The following is a 26,558-nucleotide window of genomic DNA, read 5'->3' as shown; positions in this document are numbered from 1 at the left end:
TTGCAGTACTCCAGATAATCAGACCATTTAAATATAATTCCCTGGCTAAGGATTTAGCATCCTAGCTTCAGCCACAAACTAAAATTTTATGTTAAGGTCTTCCTATGGACCTTGTGAAAATTTTAACTATCCATCCATCTTGTCACGCCATCTTATTATGCTCAATTTTTGTGTTTTCTGACCAATTTGGAAATAGAAACAGGTTAAAAAAATTTTAGGGGAGAGGAATCTCTACTTTGTAGTGCTATTATTCATTTTACCTCCTCAGTTTTATCATTTTTTTTTTTAAGGTCGTTCATGGTATATGGATATCTGCAGTGATACGACTTCCTGTGATTGAGATAATTCCCAGTACAAGGACGAAACCAGAGCTCCTTGAACTGAGAGAGGAAGGATTCAACTTTCGTGTCTCTCCGTGCATAAGCAGAAAGAGGAAAAAAGATATTATTATCCCATTTGCAAATGCCATCTAAGGTCTGGGCTTTGGATTGTTTCAGGAACCTTTTGGCCTTGTGATACGGCTATGCTCATTAGGACACTGGCAATTAGGGCTCAGTTTTGTCATTCTCTTTGCAACATGAACAAACTGAAAGAGCATTAATAACATTCTATTGCCAGCAGGTGTGACTACATTATAAAACAACCCAAAATTAAAGAAGAATTTCTATTTGCTACCTAATATTAAGTTTTCCAGTATAAATGAAAGAAAACTAAACAATCACTAGCAGCCTTGGGTTGCAAAAAGAGAGGGATTTAAAAATCACTGCAAAGTGTAATGTAAGTACAAAACTCTTGAAAGTGTTTTTAAACAATTCCTTTTTAAAGAGCACCAAGGTCAGAGCTGTTTGGAATGAAATTGATGGCAAGGTCCAAGGTGTCAACACAGCAGGCGTATACTTCCAGAATAGTATGTTAAGCAGGAGCTGAGATTTTAATCAGCATTCACAGGTCTTAAGGTACTAGTTTGTTCCAAACTTTCTGACTTCATGAGCTGTTCTGTTATCATCTTTCTGAAAGAGATTTGAGGATACTTTTCCACATGGTCAGTCCAGATATAAAATAGTCTTTATTCTTCCGACTGAATTACGAAAACCTCTTTTTTGTTTTTTTTTTTTTTTTTCTTAAGAAAGAGGTGATCTATATACTCTCCTTGAATTATGCCTTGTAACCAAAAACCTTCATATGTTCAGTCATTCCCACTGAAGTAAAGCAACAGAGGTTTTGCTAGTGTCATTCATTACAGGGGCACATATCCCATTCTTTAAACAAATTTGATGCAAATTTAATTCCAGAAATCTAAATAGAATTAAATATGTGTTTTCCCAGCATTTAGACTTATGCAAATTCAGGGAAAGTATAATTTGATTGACAGAGAAATTGGTAACAACACTAGTGTCTGGAAGCATTGTCAAAATTTATTCTAGAAGCATATTCTCAAGAACTTCTGGGCCATAGAATATTCTGAATGCAGTTATGGACATCTTGCTTAGCAGGCAGGTGGCTTCAGAGAAGATGTTGTGGCACTCGGCAATTACTGTTCATAAGACAACTGGTGGTCACCCCAGTCCTGCATAATCCATACCTGAAGCCACCTTTAAATGCAGAATGAAATGCCTATAATAGCAACCATTGGTTATAGCATTTATGAACACTTCTCAAACTAAAAAAACCCAGTTGATCTAATATAGTATTTAACAATATTTGGGGAGTTTTAAATGTAAAGTCTATTCCTCCCTAAATAAAATATCAGAATACCCACACTGTGTAGTGAAAACCTGCTTTAACTTAGTGAAGGTGGCCACTGCCTCAGATGAAATAGATTTCTTTTTTTTTTTTTAGTAGGCATTGATGGGGTTATCAACTCAGAGACGTCTGTGGTCTGTGATAGATTGCCAGTAATGGCTGGAAAGGCCCAGGGATGATTGTAAGTCACATTCATCTTTCACGGCCTCTTAGCTAGAGATGACAGTTATTTTCAGGGCTCCCAGGAAGAACATAAAACCAAAAACCTCAGTGAAGAACTGGTCAAATTAGTTTAATATCAGCTCTGTACAATGACTGAATGACCTAGGTGAAAACTGAAGATAATACTAACAAAGTTAATCCAAATGACTAAACGAAGCTTTCTGAGATGCTATATCTAGTTCCCAAAGCTGTCTTCCTTCTTAGGACCTTTGTGAAAAGGATGTAGTTATTTGCAATACAAAAGTCTGGAAATTTGGCTGATTCTAGTCTCTCCAGTGGCTGATCAAAGAAGCCAAGTGCGTCCATCTATTCCAAATTCTGATTTGTTTCAAAGTCTCATCAACAATACAAAGGTTCCCTGTTTAGAGAGAAAGTGACACACTCCAAAATACAGCCCTTCCAAAAGTATTCCTCTAGCTTCTCACTGTAGGTGCTTGCTGGAGATTAATTGAGCAATCATATAAGTGGTGGGGTGGCAGCCTGTAGGCTTTTATGCTTGTCAAACAGATGTGCTGAAGTGCTTTACAGGAAGAAAAGGATCATATACCTGTAAAACTAGAGGGGACTCAGTCAGTGGGGGGTAAAAGAGAATATTAAACATGAAACACATGTTTAATAAAATTTGGTCAGCACAATCTCTGTTAAACTTGGGGTCTCTTTAGCAGCACCTAAACTATTTTGAGCACAGTATAATCATGCAGGCAAAGCAAAATCTGATGTAGTATTTGGGTCTCTGGAGATAAACTGGGTGGATATCTAACCTCACCTAGATGTGTCCCCTTGTCCAGACAGCTCATCTATTCCTTGGGCAAGATAAAAGGCCTGTCCCCAGCTTGTAGCCTGGGTCTGGTGAAAGAATTACCTTGCTGGATAGGCATAAGAGGTGTGATTTTGATCACTTACTCTTTAAGTCTTTCTACAAGATGGTTATAACCCTTAAGGAGATCCACGAGAGAAAACTATGGGAGAAGAAACAAATGCCTCTGATTATACCCCAGAAAAAAAAAAAAGAAAACTGATGGCTTTTGGCACTTCCTGTCAATCTCCACTGCCTGAACTCTGCAGTGTCATTCAGCAGTCCATTACTACTCCCCTGCCTTAAATCGTGCTATGGCATCCTTAGTCCTTTGCATCAGCCTCAGATCAACAAAAAACCGTCAGATCTTAGGGCCAAAGAGGCTCTATTACAAGTAACAAACTATATGGAAATCCATTCAGAACTAAGTCAGGTCAAGTGGACAGGTAAGAAGGAAGAAACAGGTTTAAAACTGAAAGAGTACTAACAGCCAGGAGTGAATGTCAGCTAAAAGCAAATGGGTTTTTTTCCAACATAAAATTATATGTGACTGAGATGGTAAATTCTGAGCATCTTAACACTGTCTTACTTGTTAGAATGTTAGAAGTCAAAGACACCAAGGATGGAAGGTAAAGGATGACAAATTATTTCTGGAGGAAAGGGATCTTTGCTTACATTTTGTTGGAAATCCTGCAATAAAATTTTTGATTGCTGTTTTGTAAGAAAACCAAAATTTTCAAATAAGCATCATTATTGATTAAACTTTAATTGATAAATGATTCTCATCCATGGGAAGGAATTCCTGATCAGAACTAGTGAGACCCCAGTCTCCTCATGGTAGCCAGTAGCATGAGGATCCAATCCACATGGATGATTGCTGTTCTGAGCCCCTGCACCTCTCTTTGTGCGGCAGGTGCGGGACAAGCCTCAGCCTGCATGGTTTTAAAACTGCATTTTTGCTGAGTTCCCTGAATATTGCTAGTTCTTCCAGAATTTATCTGGTTTCTCTTCACTGGAACAATTTGGAAAAGAGTGCAGATTAGTCTCAGGATAGAACCCAGGACTTTGTCTTAAAATACTGAAAAGTTTCTGTTTGAGGGTGATAACTATTTCCTGGAAAACTCAACGTTTAACCAAATATGTATCTGGGCATCTTAGTGAATTTAGCCATAACAATTCCCAAGTTTTCTTGTGCACTTTCTTCCTAGAAATTTCTAAAGTTTATTTTTCACTGAAAAAGTGACAATATGAATATTTTCACAGAGCTGAGCATATAATTATTGGAACAGCACTGGTGTCAGGATGTATTTTGGTGAGTGGTCATTAACTTCTTTTTGCTTAGTCTTATTTCTAGTTCTGTTCTCTTGTTAGAAAGGTTAACTTTCCAGGAGGTCAAAATCACAGTAATTTGCATGGTATGTTTCTTTGTTTTTTAAGAAGACATGTCAAGCTTATACAGGAACTGGCTCAACTTGTGAAAAACAAGGCATATTAACCTTTATTTTCTAGACAACTTTTGAGTTGGTATCAATTCTCTTGTCATCCTGTCATTCACTTTTTTTGAAGAGGTTGGTTCCAAATTCTTGCTCACCTCCCCAGACACATTTGGTGGGGGGCAGCTGTTAGGTTCTCCCATCCCCCAGGCTCTCTTCACAGGACAAGTGCTTCAGCTCCCAACCAGTAAAGCTTTAAAATACTCCACTTTAAAAACTCCACTTTACTTTATTGGTGCTTGTTATGTATGGTTGGCCAAAAACTGGATGTGATATTCTGGATATGGTCTACCAAGTGTAGAGCAAAGTTATGTCCCTTGATCTACTGGTTTTGCCTCTGTTATTGCAGCCCTGGACACTATTGGGACTTCTTTGCTGCCAGCAGACATGCCCGGCATGCACTCAGCTTGCTGTCTAGTAATGCTCTTTTCTCACTAAGGAGAAATTGATATTTTTTTGAAAGATTTTTGACATAAAAATGTGTTGCTCCGGAAGCAAGATTAAAGGTTTGGATTTTTTTTTTTTATGTTGGAGTTGTTTTGGAAGTACATTTAATCAAAATATAATCAAGCTATTAGATGAAAAACCCTGTATTTATTTAAAATGCTTTGGGGAAAAAAAAAATTAAGAGCAGTTCAAAACAATTGCAATTAGGTTTTACTTTGATAGGGTTTTCACAGATATAATTGTGACAAGCACAACATCTTGATGAATGAGAAAATATATCCCATAGATATGATGGTGTATGAAGCCTAAAATAATGAGAAACTTCTTGTTCCAAAGAAGTACTGTATAGATAAATTATACAGCTAATCTAATCAAGAACCTAGAAAGCTATTGAACTGTTATGTTTAGTTTATTCTAAAATGGAACTGTATTTTTAAATTTTAGTTGTGGATATAATATGTTGTCTGAGAAGCCCTGACAATGTAAGTGTATACTGTACAGCTCTCCCACCCACTTATCATAAATGTTTTCTAAGAGCAGCAACATGACAGTGCCTGGGCAAGGACAACATGTTCCATATGTTCTGCTTAGATAAAATAAGTCCCATTTTTATCCTTTATTCTTTGTAACTCATAGAACCATAGAAGTATACATGTTGGAAAAGACCTTTAAGATCATCAAAGTGGTACTGATGCAGGGCATAGGCTGACTTAGCCTCGGTGACATCTCCATGCTGGATGAACCATTGTCCTTGTCACTGATGGGTTCCATTTGCAGGGGCTCACACCTCTTGCACCTGGGTAGGTGGGGCAGTCACAGAGGAGACAGGCCTGCTGCTCAGGGCAGGGACTTGTCACCACTGCCCCTGTCCCTTAAGTCACTGTGCCCAGACAGGCAGAGGGAGGACAGGGAATCCTCCAAATCATGCATCCTGTCTATTTGTTGGGCTTTTTTCAGGGAAGGCTGGGTGAAATTTCAGCAGTCTCTCTCTCTCGCTCGCTCTCTGATACCCCTCATCCCACACCCCTCCTCCTGCTGCCCTCTGGTGCTGGCGTGGGAGCCGGGCACAGCCTGGCACTGTGGCGGCAGCGTGTTCCCACTGGAGCTCTGTCTGGGCAGGTGTGTCACTCCTGGTGGTTGCAGAGGTCAGAGGGGCCGTGGCTTTCTGCCGGGTGGATGCCACTGCTCCCTGGTTGAGCTGCAGGGCTAAAGTGCCCTTTCTGTACATCCTTCCATGACAAGTGTTGCCTGAACTGATGCTCTACTCCCCGTGAGCCCAACCTGCTGGCATCACTCCTGGTCACTGGTGCTCCTCCTAGCTTCTTTCATACATGGGAAGGCCTGGATGCTGGTGCTCCTGGCCCTGCCCTGGTCCCTTCAGCAGCTGTTACGATATTTGAGGGTTTCTGGCAGCTCTCTGGACCCCCCCTGAGGTTCCTCCATTTGGGAATTGTGCTGGCTCTGGAGCTGCTTGATTGGTGACTGAGTGATAATTTTATTATCACACATACTATGGGAAATTTTATGGGGACTGTTCTTGTTTTTTTTTCAAAAACTTGCAAGGCTAATTTTAAGACTGCCACATCAAAATTCTATGTGAAATCATTTCAGTTTTCTAAAATGTGTTTTAAAAAGCAAGTAAACCCCAACTTTTCAGTGACTGATTTCATTTGATAGCTTCTAAATGGAAATTTTCCATTATTTTATTCAAATATGAGTGTTGCTAATTCCTACATAAAATGCATTTTTTTTTCAATTCAAACAGGCTTTTCACTGTTTTCTTTAAAGAAATTTAAAAATCAAGAACTGACTTCAGTTTTGAGATTCAGCTCTGGGTTCAGGTGCCTGGTGGTTTTGTCTTGATTAAGGCTATCAACGTGCCAGCCCCTACCACAGCCAGTGGAGCTCTGGCCAATGCACATGATGGTCATGCAGCTTGACACAAGCCGAAACTTACCTATAGTCACCTGTGTCATTTTCCAGACTCCATCATTTGAATAAAGGTGGGATTCAGGTGCCTAAACACAGGCATTGACTACAGTTTGAAATGCTTTGGTATATTCAAATCATGCACAGGCCTGGTGGACATGACACAGGACTCAGAGGAGACCTTCTGTTGCAAGGTTTGAAGACGGACCAAGGTACTCCACAGTGGCCCAAATCATATTAAACTAAGTTTGGTTTAGGCAACAAAATCTCTATCGACTGTAGTGAAAGATTAGATATGTTAACTCACATGTAGACTTCTGAAAAAAAAACCTCTATGGATAAATTTCTGGCTGATTCTGAATTCCTTATAAAATGTTTTAATTGTACTAAATTAAACCCATATGAAAAAATAATCTCTTTTTAAAAAAGTAATGATCAGTTTTTCACTTGGCTCTAGATAAAATATAGCTGACCTCACTGTGATTTGGGAAAAAATTTGAATAATTTAAATGCAGAAAATAAATATTAGTCTAGAATATCCTGAAGGAAACATTCAGAGTGTTGTTTATACAGTAAAACATTGATCAGGTTTAATGATGAAATAAATCGTGAGTACAAACAGTGCCACTAAATTCAGAAATTGAGATGTAATTGAGTTCTTTATTAATGAAAGAATTGATTTATTAATTAATTAGTTTTCACCACTTTTCTGACTTGGTTGTTTTTAATTGTGTCTTCTGAAAATCAGTTTGTCTTAAATCAATCATCTAGAAATCCAAATAATGCAGATCATAGGACTGAAAATGTGGTGTTAAATCCACACTTACAGTCTTGCTTGTTTCTAAAACTAGAATTTAATAATGTGTTTCAACTCAGGAAAATCAAGGAGGTGTTCAGATATACTTCTAGCTCCTGCTCTAGGTCTGAAAAGCTTAATTTTAGGCTCTTAGAATAGCATTTCAATTACCATCTAAATGCATTTGGAATAGGATTTTCCTTCTAAATGTTAAGACATATGTCTTTTCCATTTCAGAAGTTTTTTTCCTGTTCTACATTGCAACGATTTTAAGACTTTACTGAGTATTTAATGATAACTGAGAAGTGGAGGACAATAACGTTTTTTTCTCATAACCAGTTTCTAGCAGTTGCTGAGGATGCTGGAAACTTGAAAGCCAAAGACCCTGTTTTGTATGTTTGGGCATGTGATCCCATGTCTTGCCACTCTGATGAACAGCCTTTACCTCACTCTTACCAGGGACTTACCATGGGAATACCTGTGCACTAAGACAGGTGGGTGTAGGAAATCTCTGTCCAGAGAATGGTTGACTCATGTCATGACTAATGTTGACTCACGTATACCAAGTAGACCAGCTCCAGCTAGAGAGAGTCTGAACAAACAGTACTCTGTAGCATGCAAAAACCTACTTGTTAGTGCATCCAGCTGGTCTCATTAGCACTAATTTTCAAATAGCTGGTCTGACTTACTCAGAGCAGGAAATGGCCCCTGCACTGTTTGTATCATCTTGTGTAACTGAGATGCTGCCCAAACTCCTGGCTCCTCAACCACAGTGAGGTGCAGGAATTGTGCCCAGTTCTGACACAGCTTCCCTCACGTTACAGAAACCATCCCTTTCGCAGGTAAATTTTGCATATTGATGAACTGCCCTTGTCTGAATATAAACCATTTTCACTGAAAAATTGCCAGGCAGGTCTATCCTAAGGCACATTTGATGCTCTGAAAATATTTTTCAAAATCTTGTTTCTGTTGTTTTTTGAGCAGCTGTCTTCAACTCCCCATTCCATTGACAAAATAAGTGATGTATCCATCTGAAAGTAAAACAGAAAAATGGCTTCTCTTTACCTTATATAGCATTGTGTTTGGTTTTTTGTTTTGGTTTGGGTTTTTTCCCAAATGCTTTCTATTGGAATTAAGCAATTAACTTCTAACTTTGGAAGTTGAACATGAATTAGAGTGCTTGGATATGATTCATGTGAGTCTTATACAAACTTGCATATGACATAGGGTGAAAGAAAATGTTTTTTACAAATAAGACCATGAACTTTCATAAACTGTTTTTGCTTTTCTGTGTCACAGATAGGAAATGGCATTTGAAACTTAAAGCTTATGGTGATGAGTTTAATTTAAATGAGCTGCTGTTTGAAATAGATAACAATTTCATTTTAGTAAATTAATGGTGTGGCAAAAGGAAACTCAAAGATGCTTCTACCTGTAATAAAAAAATGATGCTCTCTAGAATTCTAATATTTCACCATGTGATTACATTACCTAATCTTATTAATTTTATTACAGGAAACATAGCAAAATGTTTCCTTTATATATTAACATAAATTTAATTTCAGGTTTTATACAAATCTTTGTGCAAAAATCCCAGATAGCTCTGGAATCATATTGATACACTCTAATAAAATCGCAACTGTTACAGTCAAAATATAGCAAGGTTTGCGGGAAAGGTTGTTTGGGTTAGGGTTGAGAGAGTCAAAGAGCCTAGAGCACTAGGAACACTGGGGTTGGAAAAGGCATGCCAGTGCGATCCCAGCAAGGCCCCAACCTTGCTGTTCCTGCATCTTTGTGGTTTGGAAAACCCATAGGATTAGTAAGTGAATGTATAAAAAAGCAGAATAAACAATACCACTTTTGCCAAACTCAGAGCATCCTTTATACTCTGCAGTGTCCTATTTCTTTAGCTTACCAGTCAGAATGACAACAAGCATTGTTTAGAAGTCTTAACTGGGAATGTATGGTTCTCAAAATGTGCAGTATCTGCTATTAATAAGTAGTTATGAGCCACAGAGAACATAGGGAATGTTTCAGAACAGGTGTTTCAGAATTGGTAGTTAGTGGCAAATGCTGAATTACTTACCCATTACTTTCAACAGAACAGAAGTCAGACATACACTATTGTGGTGACAAGGACTTTAAAAAGATAATGCAATTCAAAGTTTGAATTATAAACCATTTTCTTCTAATTGATATTTAACTTCAGATAATTAGGTCTTATTGGTGGTAATCTGCATTAATATAATTTCTCCCACTTACTCACACCTGCAGGGCATGCCATGGGGAGTGCTCTGAAATCTGGCAGTAGTATTGTTCCATATGTCTGCCATGTACTTGTCTCCATCAGGATCAAGCACCTTATTTTTGCGAAAGAGATCCAATGTAATTAACTCTCCAAATATTCCTAGATTTCTAGGGTCTGTTTGTATTGCCAATTCACTTCAGTAGCAGATTTCTGAAGAGGATCTGCCAGTTATCTCTCCACCTGCCCTTTGGTTAATAGTATGGATTGCTCTGGGGTGCACGAGTGGCATTTCTTCTGGATACATCTGAAGCGGACACTGCTTTCTGGGATCACACCTGGTGTGCTACAGTTATGGGTGGGTGCTCAGGTCAGCCCACACTACACAAATACAGTGAATACGGGATCCTCAGCACCAACTGTGTCACTCTGTGGCACTGCAGTAGCTGCTGATAAAGGCAGAAATCTTGAGCCCCTGCTCTCTCATCTTTCAGAGGACTGTCCCGTGGGGGCAGAAGAGCAGTGGCCAGCTGGAGGATTGAAGTTATGCTGCTCCAGGGAACACAGATGCTTTTCACCAGCAGAGCATCTGTCCCTTATATTTGCTTAGTTGCAGAAGTGGTTCTGACACCAAGCAACAGGCAGACTAAATATTTTATTTTAAATGGATTTAGAGTTGCTATTTTTGACAGATTAAATAACAGAGCCTTTCTTAATTAAAACAAGTAAAATAAAAATTGTTGGCATTTGTATGTGAACATCTGCAGGAGCATTGTTCTTTATAGTTATTGTACCTTGTGCAATTGTATATTTGGCCAGTGCTGAATCTGAGATTAAAAATTATGTAGAGTATTTGACTCGATGGATGATCTTTCTTTCCTGAGGACTGGAAAACATTTTTAAATATAAAGAGCAGTAAAATTTGTTGTTCCCTCTCTGTATCTATTTTCACAGGGTATTTGCAGCTATTTGGGTAGTGAGAAACTGCCAAGGCAATCAGCACCAGTGCAGGTGCATTCCACAGCAGAGTGAGGGATTGTGGCATATGGGGGGTGGTTTCTGAGTTGGGGAAACCCCAGGGAAGTGCAGAGACCTGCCGGGAGCTGGCAGTATGATGTGGGTGGGGACAGGAGTAATGGCAGACACGCCACTCCCACAAAGGGCAGCCCTAAGGAGTGTGACTGTTTCTTTGGTCCTGTCTAATGTGTCCCATCCCAAACAAACATTGTATTAAGCAATACTTGGAATCCTTGGTAGCAATGTCTAATGTTTTCCAAATGATCTAGCTTATTGACAATTATGTGTGAAATTATGATGAAAAGTTCTCAGAATACTGTGTCATACAAATCTAAGAGCTACTTTTGACTAGGCACAGGTAGGTGGTTTTTTTTCTGGAAAAGGTGTAGTCAAAGGGCAAGATAATGCTCTTTGCTTCTCAAAAAGGACAAAATGAAAATGAGGAAAACAACTAAAGTTTGTCTTTCATCTCTTCAGTTGGTCTCAACAGAATTACTGTCTGATCATCAAAGCTGTAGCATCATAAAAGATATGGCAGAGGGTCATATAAGACAAGAAAATTCTAAATATCTCTAAAAATGAGCAGCTCAAAGTCACAAGTAAGGGAAGGTAGTGTTGTGCAAAGAATTGTATTTAACATTTGAATTAAAAACTTCATTTTCTTTATGTTACAGTTTGAGAAATGAGGTACCATCACACACCAGAATCCGTTTTTGATATACTTTGCCCTGCTGATTTAGACATGAAGAATTGTGAGACTCAGACTGGAAACAGTTCTTGTTTCCCACGTTAAATGTTTTGTGAACATGTATACATTTATTAGCTTGTCTTTTATCTTTCCAGGGACAAATTCTGGATTGTTCAGATTTTCGCTCAGTACAGGCAAATAACAGACTGATTCCTGAAGGTGTGTCTGCATGGAGTCAAAGATACTTCTGGTGTTGGTTTGGAGAGGATGTGCTATGGCTGGTTTTGTGGTACTGCCTTGGGGCTGCAAGACAATGAGTTGTGACCTCATGGGCTCTGCTTAGGAAGTTCCTGGTGTGGGAGGTAGGACATGCTGAACAGCAGAAGAATGTGTCTCCAAGCACCCAGGACATAAGATCACAGCATTTCGTTGTGTTTTCTCTCTACAGGGTTTAGGTTATGACCCTGTCTGCCACAAGGGAACCACCACTAGTGACCAAAACCTTCTCAGGCTTCTGGTCCATGTGGTTCACAATCTCTCATAACATATAATATGCTGGGTGATAGATTTAAAGTTGGTCAGTTTGGTCAAAGCTTATAGTGCAAGAAAGTGTTGTGGAAAGGAGGAGAAAGGCAGATACATCTGTTTTGGACCTTGCCAAGTTTTTGAGAACTAGATTAGTCTTCTGTTGACAAATGAGGGCCTGTAGTATGGATTTAGTTCAGCATGAGTGATTTGGTTTGACAAATTCAAGACCAAACTCAGTCCTGGCAATCAAAGATTATTATAGATATACAGTCTAAAAATTTGCCTATTTTTTGAGAGGTTTCTGGCAGTAAAAATTTTTCTCTTTCAGCCTCCTCCCTTTTGTCCCCCCCCGTTCAGTGTAGCACTGGGGATTTTAAATAATCACTGGCAGTGATAAGCACAGTAGTGACTTTTTTGGACCTGCCTAGTAATTTTAACTATTCAGTATGCTATTGGTCTGGATAGTGTTTATTTACACTCTTAAGGACTATGCAGTAGGTTGTAAAATGTGTGTTATTGCAGCTGAATAGGTGCCCAGGGCACATAATCATTCAATACAGTAAGCTAGAATTAGAAGTGAAATATAAAAGTGTATTTCCTTTGTGAACTGGAGATAGAAATTGCAATTCTTAATGCCTGGTACAGAGAAGAGTCAGTCCTCTCTTGCCCTTCACCTTGTAGCCTTTCCCCTTCTGTAATGAGGAGAGGTCCTGCCAGCAATGCTGTGAATAGTTTGACAGTGTAGCTCTTTCTCAATAATGTGCATGGCAGAATAAAGGGCAAATTACGCTGGGCTAGATATTGCAGGGCAGCTCACATTGGTTTATCCAATACAAGTTATGTCAAGTTAAATGAAGCCCTCATCTTTTCTTTTTTTTCTTAATCTCCAGAACACTGTACTTTCACAGGAAGCAAACTGAACTCTAACCCAAACAAGCTCAGTTTATCACAACTCCGAAAACATACATTGAATATCTTGCTGTGTTCCAGTATCATAGGTCAAAAATACAACCAAGTGCTAATTACGCTGTTTAGTGCAACCATTTCAAAAGTCTATTTCTAACCTTTTTGTTGGTCTCACATTTTCTTATTCTATTAGCAGCCCATTTTCTGCTCCCTTCCCTCCCTATTTGACACTTCAGAATGAATAACGAAGCAGTTTTCTAAGTGCATATGCATTTCCTCAAGGAAATCAGGACTTGAGCACACACATCGGTCTTTGCATGCATGTCAATGAAGCATGAATAAAAATATGTCTGGCTTTGCTTGTCTACATGCCAAAGTCTGACCTTCCATGCTTTGAACTCTTGCTCCAAATGCAAATGCATAATTCAAGAGGACTGAGGCAGAATAGTCTTGAGCATAACTTCTGGGTATATGCTTCCTATAGCAAAATACTCAAATTTGAATTATGGTTCTAAACTTCCTCTGCCCCAGGAGAGGTGGTTCCACAGAATGAGGTCAAGGAAATTCAGAGTGCCTAGTGGCTGGGGCAGTCTGCCTTGGCCAGCAGACAAGCGCTGAGGATTGTTTTCTTTCTAGAGAACTTTTCAGGTAAAGTGAGAATGTTAACCATGAGAATTTCAGATATGAAGGTGAAATAAGTAGGAGAAAACACCTTTGTGTGTCTCAAGAACTATATGCAAGAGAGAGAATTGTCTTCCCAAAGTAAACTATTCTGGGTTTGTGCCAAAGTGGAGCTTGTAGAAAAGTCAGTCAGGTTCAGGTACTGACAGTTGAGATGGTAGCTAAGCAAATGTTTTGGGATAAGAAGCTTGACTATTGCTTATGTCTAATTACATCTAATATGCCTAATTCATTGGTTTTTTGTTTGCCCAGATGCTCATAATTCTTTCGAGCGAAATTGTTAGGGTGTCAACCATAGTGTTGCATGTAACTGAGTTAATTTATTAAGAACAAAAATAAATGTTTGAAGGTAAAGGTGGTAGCAATCGAGTAATTTTGTGTCTCAATACATTCTGAAGAAGTGCAGCCCATCATGTCACAGAAGAATGTTTAGGAGTCCAAATGTATTATAGTATTGCCTATATGCATATTTGTTTTCACTTCCTCACAGACACAGACAAGGCTGCTGTATAAAAAGAAATGCACAGACTGGTAGCCTGTGTCCACTGGTGTGCAGATTTTTTTCTCCTCTGCTGAGTATTTGTCCTGTTTAGAAGTGTCATGGGAAATATTCTTCACTTTATTTTACAGCCCTTGGTAGATGAAGAAAATGAGATATTATTACTGTAGAAAAAAGTCGACCCTGCCACAATTATTTAGCCATGTGCTTGCATTCAGATTTTGATATGGGCATATCAAAGACTATTATAGCACAGATTTACTGACAGCTATGGCTACTGGAAGAAGCCTTGCTCACCCTTAAACTACCAGCTAAATTTTCCAGCTTCCACAGAACCAGAAATTCAATCAGTCACTGCTGCCAACTCTGTAAGATATCACCAACGTTCTCCTGGAAATGATGCAGAGGTATTTTTCAGGGGTAGGTGAGAAAGGTATTTTCTTAAATACTTCATTCCAGAATTGTATGCATTAGTCACATGTATCTTCTGGAATTCTCATAGCTCTTATATGGAGGCTTTAATACTTTTTTGATTCACTCTACACTGACTTCTCAGAAAAGTCATAAAATTGTTGAAAACTTGTCCAAATGACATCTGGGAAAATACAAAGCAAAATCTTTCTAAAATGCCCAGAATTTACTAAACATTAATTTAGTGCATTGAAATTTTTTTTTATGAAGACATGTTTCTGTATAAAAATTAGACTTCACAGTTAGAGTCTTATGCTCCTACAGCTTAGAAAAGATTTTCAAAGGTTCTAATGTCTCTGGTGCCTTAAACAATGTTCTCTCAATTAGTTGATTTGAATTTGGCCTAGATCATGCAGGCCTTGGTACATTTTACTTCTCTCCTATTTTATTTCTCCCCTATTTTACTTAATTGGTTTTCATCTTCAGTGAAAAATATGGAATGAAGAGCCAGAGTGATATACTCCAGCCTAATTTAGCAACGTGCTTAGTACTAGCTACTAAATTTCTTTTCACTAAGAATACAGCTGACTGCTTTCTTTTTTAAATTAAAAAGATTTGTTTGTGCACTTAATTTTCTTCGGTCTGTTTTCATCCTTGGAAAAGTACTGATAAAATAATAGTTGACCATTAGAAGACAGATAAAATAGAATGATGCATCTTCATTACTATCGTATTCTCTCTGAACTATTTTTTTCTTCCTTCCAGGACGGTTCTGTTTACTCTGACCTCTGTAGTTGTGCTTGTCATCACTACTGACTGGATCAGCTGGGACAAGCTGAATCGTGGATTTCTGCCAAGTGATGAGGTCTCAAGAGCCTTCTTGGCTTCTTTCATCTTGGTGTTTGACCTTCTTATTGTCATGCAGGTACACTCTCATAATGTTCCACTCAGGCTGCTGAGGCTGCCTAGTCACTCTATTTCCTCTAGAGCAAATGGTGTTTAGATAAGGCTACAAAAAGTTAAATAAATGTTTAGTTTGCAATCACTATTAGTAGGGCATTTTATAACATCATTCTCAGTTAACTTTGCAGAAAAGGCCACTGGCCTTTTATTGTGAAAATATTGCTGATTTCTCTTCTTAGGGTACTAGGTAAGAACTGCATGTCTTTCCAAATTAGAAAGTGTTTTCTGCAAAAATTACATCAGGAAAAGAAACAGAAGCTGGTTGTTTTGTAAATTCAAATCTTCTCTTAGGAAATGAGATAAATTTGGACAAACAAGAAAGAAATACTTCCCCATTTCAAGCATTTATATTAGGTATACACACACTAAGATACTTTAATAGATGAAAATTAGTAATTGCTGTTAAGATTCAGCTTTCCACTTTCATGTGAAAATTTTGTTACTTGATGGCAGGTCCTTGTAGTGTAATGAGTTCTGCCTGAAAGTTTAAGTGGGAAGATAATTCATTGTAATCTGCCTGATGTATGCTCCCTTGAATCTAGCTGCTAAGAAAGGAATCTGGGTCACGTGTATGTGGCCAAAAACTTTCTTCCTGTGGTGCTGTGCTCTCCCCTTTGTGTTTGTCTGTGGTTTGAGCCTTGCGTGAATCCACCCAAAGCTCTGTGAAAAATTAGGTCATTTGGGCTGCGGGAAGGAAGAGGAGCATTGAAGGCCCATGACTTTTGTTCTTAATCTTAGACATGTTAGACTGTTGAACTGAAGGTCAGAAAAGAATTTGAGAAGAGCCAATGGGTCCTTACTCTCCAGTATATTGTTAGCTCTGCCAGCGGAGAGTATTTCTGAGACACTTAGCTCTCTTTAAAAAGCTATCTGTTACTTGAGTAACTATCATTAGTTACTCAAGGGGACACTCACTTTATCACTGCTGTACAAGGACTTTAAAGCTGCATAGAGTCCTATAGTTCAATTTTGTTTCCTAATGTCCACCACTGTTCAGTGCTCACTGTGGTTCATGGTTAGAACTGGGAGGATTAGAAAGGAAATACTGTTTTTCTTGTAAGATTTCTGGTGCTTTGTTTTCTCTCCTTTTGAATTTTACATTTTGTTTGATGTTTCAAAAAGATTCAGGAGAATGTGTACTAAATGATTGTACTTTACAGAGCCGTAATGAAAGTGTGAATGAAAATAAAGGATGTATCAAGCTATTTGATATTGCATGCTGGGTAGAAAAGCAGAGCTGTCTTCATACAAAATAACTATTAAACTATCCTTTTGACTTTGAAAAATAAAATTCCAGTATTTTGACTTCGGAGTTGCTGAATATAGAGAAGAATCTTATGTGAAAGAGCTTGTCCTGAGCACTCTTCCATAATTTTTTTAATACAAAGCAAGAGGCTCTTTTTAATTTCATTTCTAAGTGATTTTGTGTGATGGAGTTATTTATTTACTTGAAGTTATTTATTTGGACTGTGAAAATATGTTGGCACATTTTATTTATGGTGTAGTTCAACATTGCTACTGCAATAATCTCATGTTGAGAGAGCAAAGTATTAAATCACACAGAATCACAGAATGGGCACGTTTGGAAGGGACCACAATGGATCATCTGATCCAACCTCCCTGCTCAAGCAAGGGTCATCCCAGAGCACATTGCACAGGACTGTGTCCAGACAGTTCTTAAATATCTTCAGTGAGGGAGACTCCACAACCTCTCACAGTAGTCTGTTCCAGTGCTTAGTCACCTGCACAGTAAAGAAGTTCTTCCTCATATTCAGGTGGAACTCCCCGTGCATCAGTTTCTGCCCATTGTCTCTTGTCCTATTGCTTGGAACCACCAAGAAGAGCCTGGCTTCATCCTCTTGGCACCCTCCTTTCAGATACTTGTAGACACTGGTGAGGTTCCCTCTCAGTCATCTCTTCTCAAGGCTGAACAAGCCCCACTCTCTCAGCCCATCCTTGCAAGAGAAATGCTTCAGTTCCCTAATCATCTTTGTTGCCCTCCACAAGTGAAGACCATCAGGATCATGATCCTTTGACTCAAGTATGCTATAGAATTACATGTCTTTAGAAATACTGTCTGTTTCACAGATTTTTTTCATAACTTAACAAGCTTTAGCAATAAACTGGCAAAATTAGGGAAAAAAACCCCAAAAAGGAATGCTTAGTATTAAGAAGGGGTTTTTTGAGGCTAATGTTAAGTAAGAGCACAGATTAATTCAGTTCTAGTTTTTGAGTACAGGCATTTTCTGTCCCTCTGAATGGTAGCATCCATGCTGCAAATGTGTTCAGCATGTGACTGTTCAGCAACAAGAGAAAACCAATTGAGTTTGGAAATCCATTTTTAAAGCTGTGAAAAATATTCACATAACTGTAAATGTTGGTTATGCCTTCTTAATATTATTATAATTTAATACTTGTCTAAGCCCTCCATAGAGCATAGAAAAATTAATTCCTGAGCAATCTCTGCCCTGGAAAGCTGCCTTTTTTCAATTTAACATAACCTAGCCAGACAGGTACAGAGGATAACACAGACAGCTAAATCTTACAGACAGTTATATGTGAGTGATGCTTAAGTGTATGCACAAATTTACCTTTGATTTCCATCCTGCAACAAACTCTATCTGCCTCTCAGTCCCACCCTTCTTGAAGTGTGCAAAGTCTCCTCTAGTCCAGCTGGGCCACTGGATATTCTCAGGATGGATCAGGGATGAGAAACACAGTAGAAGACAGGGACATGTGACTGAAATGTCAATATGAAAGTTATGACTACAAAAATATTAAGACAATAGAAGAAAACAGATCATGGAAGATTTCAGGACAACAGCAGGACCTCATTGGATAGTGTGACTGGCTTTTCGCTCAGGCTGTGCTCCTACCTTGCTGGGACACATCTCTTCATATCTGCTGTCCCTGGAATGAAGGAAAGGGACCCTGAGTGCTTATTTTAGGTGGCTGCTGTGGATACATCTCCGCCTGATTTTACTTGCTGATCTTTACAGTCAGCAGAGCCATCGAGGTACAGTTGGGGTGGTTTCAAACATCTACAGTAGGGTAAGATGCAGCAGGCTCTTAGAGGTGCACATTTCTGTCCATTGAAAATAAATAGACTCAATATACTGATATGTTGAATCCAATAACCATCCCTTAAGTCAAACCTAGAAAAAGGATTATAAAGATGGCATGGCTTGAGTCCAGAGGTGCAGCTCTGCAAGGATTCTGCTCAGCTATTTCCACTGCTGGTAAAGGAGACAAAGTAGCATTTCTCTGCCAGTATTTTATCACTGAGATCTTCAGATGGTGTCTGATTCACACAGGCAGGTTGATCTCCACCTCTCCTTCTGCTGCCTGGCCATGGTTTGAAAGGAATTTAAGTTTCACTTGGTCTAGGATAGTGTATCAGAGATAACACTTATTTTAGGCTGTTTGAGAGGCAGCAGAGAGGCCTATATTCCAGTTGTGATTTTCCAGACATTATCCAGTGTAAATACAAACACTGATATTTCTTATCTATAGAGATTTCGTAATAAATACAGATTGTGTCTTTTCTCTCTGAAAAATGACAGGTCAAACTTAGTCCAAATATAGGTGAGCATTAGTTCATTTTAAAGGACATGGGCTTGCTTATAGTAAGAAAGTAAAAACCCTACAGGTTTGTTGGGTTTTCTTCACAGTATGAAAGTGATGAAGGCATTTTCACAATGGGTCAAATTATGCCTACCCTTATAACTGAGATGGCAAGATGCCAACATGTGAATATTCCTGCCCCCATAGCATTCACTGCTGTACATGGACCTCATTAGATTTTTAGCATTAGCTTCAGACTGCATGCCAGACCACATATATTAAAGCTGGATATGTGTATAATTTAATGCTATTAACATGTAATAAAACTTTTTACTATTTTAATGAAAAGTTCTCATATTTAGTTCTCTTTCTCAAAGATGCAAAGGAAAAGCTGCCAATTAATGGAGTAAATACAAAAACAAATTGAATTATAATCCCATATTGCAAATACCTCTATTTGAGCAAGTAGACAGTAACTCATGTATTAGTCTATATACTGCCTTTTATTTGTTTATTTATTTTTACTTTTATGATGCCATGTTCTTAGTGACTTTGGTGATGGATGGAAGACGGTTGTGGCTGAATTATTAAACCTCATGTGTCCAAGGTGGCTGAATAGTTTCATCACTGTAGTGTCTTTTGTGAGTGGTTATAGGTTTCTACAGATTTGTGAAAGACCATGGAGTATTTCAGTACTGTGTGGAGTTACACACTGTAGCTCACTTGCTGAACACTTTGAAAGTCCCATGGCAACTCTTAAAACTTACTGCAACTTTTTATCTGGCAGTACAATCAGATACAATGTCTGAGGGATTTAAAAACTACCTGAAAATAGTATTTGATACCAGAAGAAGAATTTATTCTTCAACAAACTGAAGAAACTCTGCAGCTGATGAGTGGAACAGACAGAAGCCAGACAGCGTTTATGTACCACAAAGATTCTTTGAAAAGGCTCTTGTAAGTGAATCTTTAACTACACTAGCAAAATAATTCCATTAATATCAAATGGGATTACATTTGTAAATAAAGAGAATAGTATTTTGTCCTCCAGGGTAGCTTGAAAGAAATGAAGGTCAAAGAGACTGAGATGATGAACAATATTACTTTATGACTAGTGATGGATCTCTGCCTATGTAGATATTGGGATATCAGCAGGTGGATTTTTCAAATCTTTTTCATAGGATTTTTGTATGTAAATTGCTTTAACACATAACTGTCATGCTTTAACATGACACTGCAGTTGAAAATCAACATATTTAATTTCCCTTTTTTGTTTTGTTTTCTGCAGAATGTTTGGTCTTCTGTCTGTCATAGAGTTTTATAAAGGGAATTAGAAGATTAAGAAATGCTTAGGATCTCCTGTATGTTTGCTTCTAGTTCTTTATATCTTCTGGGGCAAAAGAAAAGGCAAAACCCCCACAAATCAACCATTTAATTTATCTACTTTGTAATGTTAATTATGTTTTGTAGATGTCATTGTTAAACTGTAACACAAAAATATTATCAATCAAAATGTTTTGATTAAAATCTAGTGGGATGTTTGAGTACATTAAAAAACATAGCACCCAACAGCAAATGCATAGAAGAAGATATAATTTGGTTGGATAGTTAAAGATTGAGTAGAAATATGGTCTTGTTTACATAAAGTGTATGAAGACTTGATTTTTAGAGTTTGGTTTGTTTGTTTGTTTTGTTTTTTTTTTTTTTTTTAGAAAATCTATTTAAGTCTGGAAATGTAATTTGATGCGACTTACTGGATTTCCACTCAGTAATTTGATAGAATTCATTTACATGTATACAAACCAGAGGGCATCCTGACTTACACTTTAAACAGAATATACAGGTATAGTGGTTTTCCCTTGAAACAGATAAGCAAGAAATGATTTTTTGTTCACAGACAAAACAGGATATATAAAATAATTTTTCATTCCTGTCAGAGTAAACTCTCTCAGATGTACATTTGATTCAAGAGTGGTATATAAGCTTTTTTTGTTTCCTAACAAGTGTTAAGTACTGATGTATAGCTTGTTCCTGAGGAAGTTGCCAAACTTTGAAGGAAAATATCCTTCTAAAAACCTCCCATTAAGGACAAAAACTTCTGAAGAAGTAAGCATGTGAATGTCAAGGTACTTTCCATTGTATCTTTTCTAGGTTTTGTAGCATTTGAAAACATTTTAATAGAAGACAAGTCCAAACCTGTAAGAAACATCTGTGTTAAGTTAGCAAATAGCTTTTGCATCATCTCTGACATTCAGAATTTCTCTATGTGAGAGGTTGCTATGGGTTTTTATTCATGAACTACTTGCCCTTTCAAGATGTGAACTTAGCAATAAGGGCAGGTGACCAGTGAGAGGTTTTTCCGATGAGTCAGGGTAGATGGAAATTCACCTTTAACAAAACTGGTAACAGATCCAGCTCCATTACTCGTGCCTGCAGGTTTTACAGGGAGGAGCCATATACCCTGGACTACTTTTGTCAGAATTATGCGGAGTGTTTCATTCCACTCAGAGTATATTGCTTTTCACTAGCAGATTTTAGACACACCTGTCAACCAGCATTACAGAAATGGATAACCATTTTGAAGACACACTTGTACTAAGCTAATTGTGCAATGTTTGCTGAAGGATCCTGCTGTGAGGGCTGGCTCTGTTGAAGTGTATCTCCCACGGCCTTCAGGTCTCTGAAGGAGAAGGGACAAGTTCAAGTGGGGTAACTTTGGAAGAAACATTTCTGTAGCAAGTAAAAAGATTTTCCTTCCTGCAGTCTCTCACACAGTAAAGACTTTTCCCTCTTCTTTTGTCCTTTCTACATCATCATCTATCTATAGATTGTGGAAGTGTTCCTTATCAGTACTGATGTAAAATATTCAAAATAATCCTGAAAATAAAATTGAATTAAAAGACTAGAAAGGAACAGTATTGATCTACAGCTTCACTTCATTTGTACTTACTATGAAATTCCAGTGACATACCTGAGTATATTTCTAAATACCATTTAACCAAAGAAATTATGTTTCTCATGCCATTATTGGCACCATGGGCATTTCTTTGTAGTGGGTCAGATGTGGATCTTTCTTGCCTATCCTAGATTTCTTTTCTTGAATCTGCCCCTACAGCTGCTACTTATGGATTTATAGCTGCACTGAATTTCTTGGTCCCAAAGTGCTCTGGTTTTTTTTCCCTGAGAGTCACTGCTTTGAGCGATATCGAGTCTCTCACCTTTCAATTTTGAACACAGAACAGTAGCTGTCCTGAGCTCCACTTTCATCCATCAGGCATCTGTTCTCTCTTAACTTTCCTGTATCATCTCCCTGTGGCTGGTAACAAGGGAGTAAGTTATTTCCTGGATGTTGTGTACTAAGAGGGACAAGTTAGTGTGGTCCCAGAAATGGCCAGCTCAGGAAAAAGCACACAGAAGTGCAGTGTCCTACAGAGTGAAATGACCCTGCCCATCTCCTGTCAGGGAAGTGAGGCTCTGAGTAACCAGGGCATGAAGCCTCCACACCTCCTTCACTTTGTTGTTTTCTGAGGACAAGGCAAAGAGAATAGAAATGTATTATACTTATAGGTCAGAGAATGAAATAATGCATTGATAATCCAATGGTTTTATTTTAAAGGAAAAGGCTTTCGAGTTTAATGAAAGTGTAGGTAGTGTTAATGTAAAAGGGTGATGATTGATATGTGTAATTAAAACCCAGAAGTTTCTGTTGGAATATTTTCAAGATCCAATGGGATGTAAAAATTCCTTGTAAAAATCCTTGAAACCTTCTTTTGCCCCCTTGCCAGACCCCACTATAAAGTACAGTTTATTTCTTCAAGTCTTTCGGTTACTTTGGGACTAAAGAAATTATAAGCAAAATAATTTTCTGGTGAGAAAAGGTGGGTGCATCTTGTCCCTTACTGCACATTATATACCTCACCATTTTAATGAGCAGTCTGGTTTTCCTTGCAGTGTTATCATTCTGTGCTTGTCTAGTTTGATAACTGGCACCATCATTTTATGCTGTGGATTTTATTAAAGAAGACGTGTGAAGTACAGTATTTTTAAGTACATTTCATCCTTTTTACTGATTGCAGATGGTTAAATCTTGCTCGGATGCATTATATTTATCTCAGGCATCATAAATTCAGCCCCAGTGTTTTCTTCGGCTGCTGTAACTTGGTGTATTTGTGCTGACCTGAATCCTCTTGTGCCAATTTACACTGGCTGAGGGCTGAGCCCTTTCTTTAGCTCTGTCACTTAGTTCCTCATTTGTGGAAAAGGAACAACTGTAGTTCTTTTCTTTCACTAGTTGTGTGATTGTCTGCTTAATCCCCCAAGGTGCTCAGTGAAGGAGGCTGTCTGACTTGGTACAGCTTCTAGTGTAATCAGGCACCAGTCCCAGCTGGAGCCTCTTGGCTCTGAGATGACTACACACAAAATGAATTAGCTGAAAAAGCTTCTCATTTGTCACAGTCATTCCCTTTTACCCTGACAATGGGTACATTGTGACACTGAGGCCCTTCTTTGGCAGGGCAGGTATTTGCCTGAAATAACAAAGCAGTTCTCCAAAAGTAGACCCAGCATTTTCACATACTGCCCCTGGAAACCAACATATCCAGCCCAAACTCACAAAAAACCATGCACTTATAGGAATAAGAAAATCTGGAAGTGTTTGCAAGTTGCAAGTCTTTCACAGGACTATTTTCATCTTTAATAGCAAGGAGAGCCTTTTCATAGATTCTGCTGTAAGTGTGTGATAGGCTTTGTTATTGTGGGGTGTATGTCTGAGAAATATTGTATTGCTTAAGAGTATATTGGAGTGATTTATGTTTATATAAAAGTAATGGTGACATTCAGATAATTTAAACTCTTCACAGCAATGCTGTGTGAGTGTATTATTTTACTGTAGAAATCTGCTTTGAGTGTTACACAGACTTTCATCTGAAAATGAAAAATCTGAGATGAGACTGAACAGATTCAGCTTCTTTCTAAGTGATAGAATTGCTTGCAATTTTTAAATGCAAGCAGTGAATGAAAAAGAGAAAGATAAACGTTGGTTTGCCTTAATTAGACAGAGCACTGCCTTGTGACAAGTGCTATGCCCGTCCATATCTTACATTTAGCTACATGGCATACTGCATATACAAGACTTAGGGACAGGCTGTACAGAGCATACAGATTCACCTATCTGTAGATAGATCCACCTATCCACAGTACTGAGTTCAAGTAAGAATAGGGAGGAAGACTAGCTTGGTTGCTCTTAATCAAACCTCAGAAGGGAAAAGAAGCAAAAATATGCTTGATATTGTTAGTCTAGCTGCATTATTTCTGCAAAGCTGATTGAATGGCAGATTTTATACTTTCTTGAAAATGAGGCCTGTAATATGAAACATTAACAAAAAGACTGAATTACTTTTATTGCCTCTGACTTTTTCTAACATGCTACAAAGCTGCTGCTTTCATTTGTATAACAAAACAGACATAGAATCACTGAGTGTCTTGAGGTACCAAATAAATTAGATATTTTTGCATCTGTTATAATCCAGACTTTACTGAGCCCATCAATAATAATTTGTTTTCATATGTATAGAGGAGGGGAGGTATTCCCTAGTGCTTGTAGTGATTTGAAATTATAGCTGCGATGGTTTCTGAGTTTCAACTACCATTTAATTACTCAGCTATACTGTGTTTGACATCATGTCCCTCTGGATCATAGCTGTTGTGTAAGTGTGGCCTTCAGTCAACCAGGTTTCTAGTTTCCTAGAGGTCAGAAGCTAAAAAATTTCCCTCTTCTGGAATCTGACCGTGCTTTCTTCTCCGTCCTGTAATGCTTGTTAGGGAAAGGAGATACCCCGGAATAACACCAGATCTCACAGATAGATTGGGCACCAGGACTGCATAACACAGTGTGAATCTGTGTTTCCCACTGGAGCAGCAAAGCAAGTAAATCAGCATGTCTATAGAGTCTCCCAAATGGTCTCAATAGAGTGCTGCAGCTGACTTTGGACTGTACTACACCTTGGCTGGTCCCCAAAAAATTAACCTCTTCTTTGTCTCTTCCTAGGACTCAGATAGTATTTGCAATATAATTTTTCATTAAGATTCCTCAGATCCCTGCCTGAGCCAATGGGTGCTGTATGCACATCAACACATCATCGCTGTTGTTGGAATGGTATGAACAGAGACAAAGGTGGTGTTGATCAAACTGGGAAGGAGCTCTAGTTTTCACCTTACTGTCCCCAGCACTTGTTTGACTGCTGCAGTGGCCGGCAGTGCTGAACTTGGCTTGATACCTCTAATGCCAGAATGACAGAGTCTCAGGCAGTGTGTGTGATGGTACCATGTGCTTTCATCTCCCACTTCATTAGCAGAGAGGGCAACCACAGGCATGGGGGAGATTATCCAATAGCAACCAATGCAAGGTGGAGCTGTCAAAGCCTCTGAAATCAGTCACAGCAGGCATGGAATCCATTTATCCCTGGATGAAAATAGCTGAATTTAAGAGCTGCTTTCAGAACTGGCCCTGGAGAGGACAGTGTGTGTCCTAAGGCAGCCTGGTGCTGGGAGTGGTTTGAAGCACTTAGGAGGGTCATAAGGGAGAAAGAAGCCCAGGCCCAGCAGTCCAAGCCTGGCCACCTCCAGCTCATAGCAGATATTTGCAAGCAGTTTCCTGTCTCTGCATAAAGGTAATGGTGGCAGCAGGATGGTCCTGCTGTGCAGGGCAGCACATCAGCAGAGAGAAGGACTTGAATCTGCCTTAATCCCCTGAAATGGTCTCCCTCCATCCAACAGCACTTTACGGTGCACCAGAGGCACAGGGGGAGGCACAGACCAAAGGCAGTTGCTGGTGGTGCCCCACTCCTGGGCAAGTACTTGTATGGTTCCAGTGATGCTGGCAGGGCTGCTTTTCTGCTTTGGCCAGCCAAATTTGGCCATCACCTTCAAGAAGCTTTTTTTCTATCCTGGCCAACTCTGTTTCCATCTTTTTCGAATATCGTAGAAGCCTCTGCAGCACTGCACTTCTCAGTGGATTCATGGCTTGCACCCCTGCCAGCAATAATTTAGTGATACAGTAAGTCAGAAGACCGCACTGTAGTTGTTCTGGCTGGTAATGGTCATTTTGGCTGTGATTCTTTTCGTCTTTCAGGGAGACATTGAAACTCTTCCTTTCACATAAACCCAGCTTCGATTTCACTCTCCATCAGTTCTCACTGAGCTTTGCTGTGATGTTGTTTCCCGCATCACGTACCACACACGGAATTAAATGATGGAAACTTGTGGCTAGGTAATCCATTCTGTTGCCTATAGATGAAAATGAGAAAACAGTGTACACCACTTTGTAATGTATCTCACTATGGATTTAAGGATATAATCCTATAATCCTTCTTGGATGGCTCTTTACTTTTAGTTTCACTCAGGTGGTTTTTGGGATTGACTATATACAATGCGCAGCACGCATTGGGCATATAATGAAATTTCATTCCACTTCAGAACCACGTGCCCAAAGTGGAGAAACAAATAATTCTCAACAGCAGTACTGATCCCATGTATATCACACAATCTGTTTAGGAATAGGTGGCAGAAAAGAAGTGATTAAGTGATCTGCTTTATCAGACAGCTAGAGTTAGAGTAAACAAAAAGGATTGCT

At 38.7% G+C, this 26,558-nt stretch overlaps 1 protein-coding gene across 8 annotated transcripts in view; it reads left to right on the top strand.

Moving 5' to 3' along the window:
- The window catches only part of TMEM117 (transmembrane protein 117), a 203,175-nt gene that overhangs the window by 139,044 nt on the left and 37,573 nt on the right, over positions 1–26,558 (top strand). For all 8 annotated transcript variants that reach the window (XR_014226323.1, XM_082279636.1, XM_082279637.1 and 5 more), the window contains one exon: positions 15,167–15,326. Coding sequence is in view for 7 of the 8 variants with exons in the window: in XM_082279636.1 (XP_082135762.1) it covers positions 15,167–15,326 (160 nt within the window). In the remaining variant the exon portion in view is untranslated. The remainder of the gene's footprint in view (positions 1–15,166; positions 15,327–26,558) is intronic.

Source organism: Coloeus monedula (assembly GCF_965178545.1).
Source record: "Coloeus monedula genome assembly, chromosome: 4".
NCBI lineage: Eukaryota > Metazoa > Chordata > Aves > Passeriformes > Corvidae > Coloeus > Coloeus monedula.
This window is presented reverse-complemented; position numbering and strand designations above follow the sequence as displayed.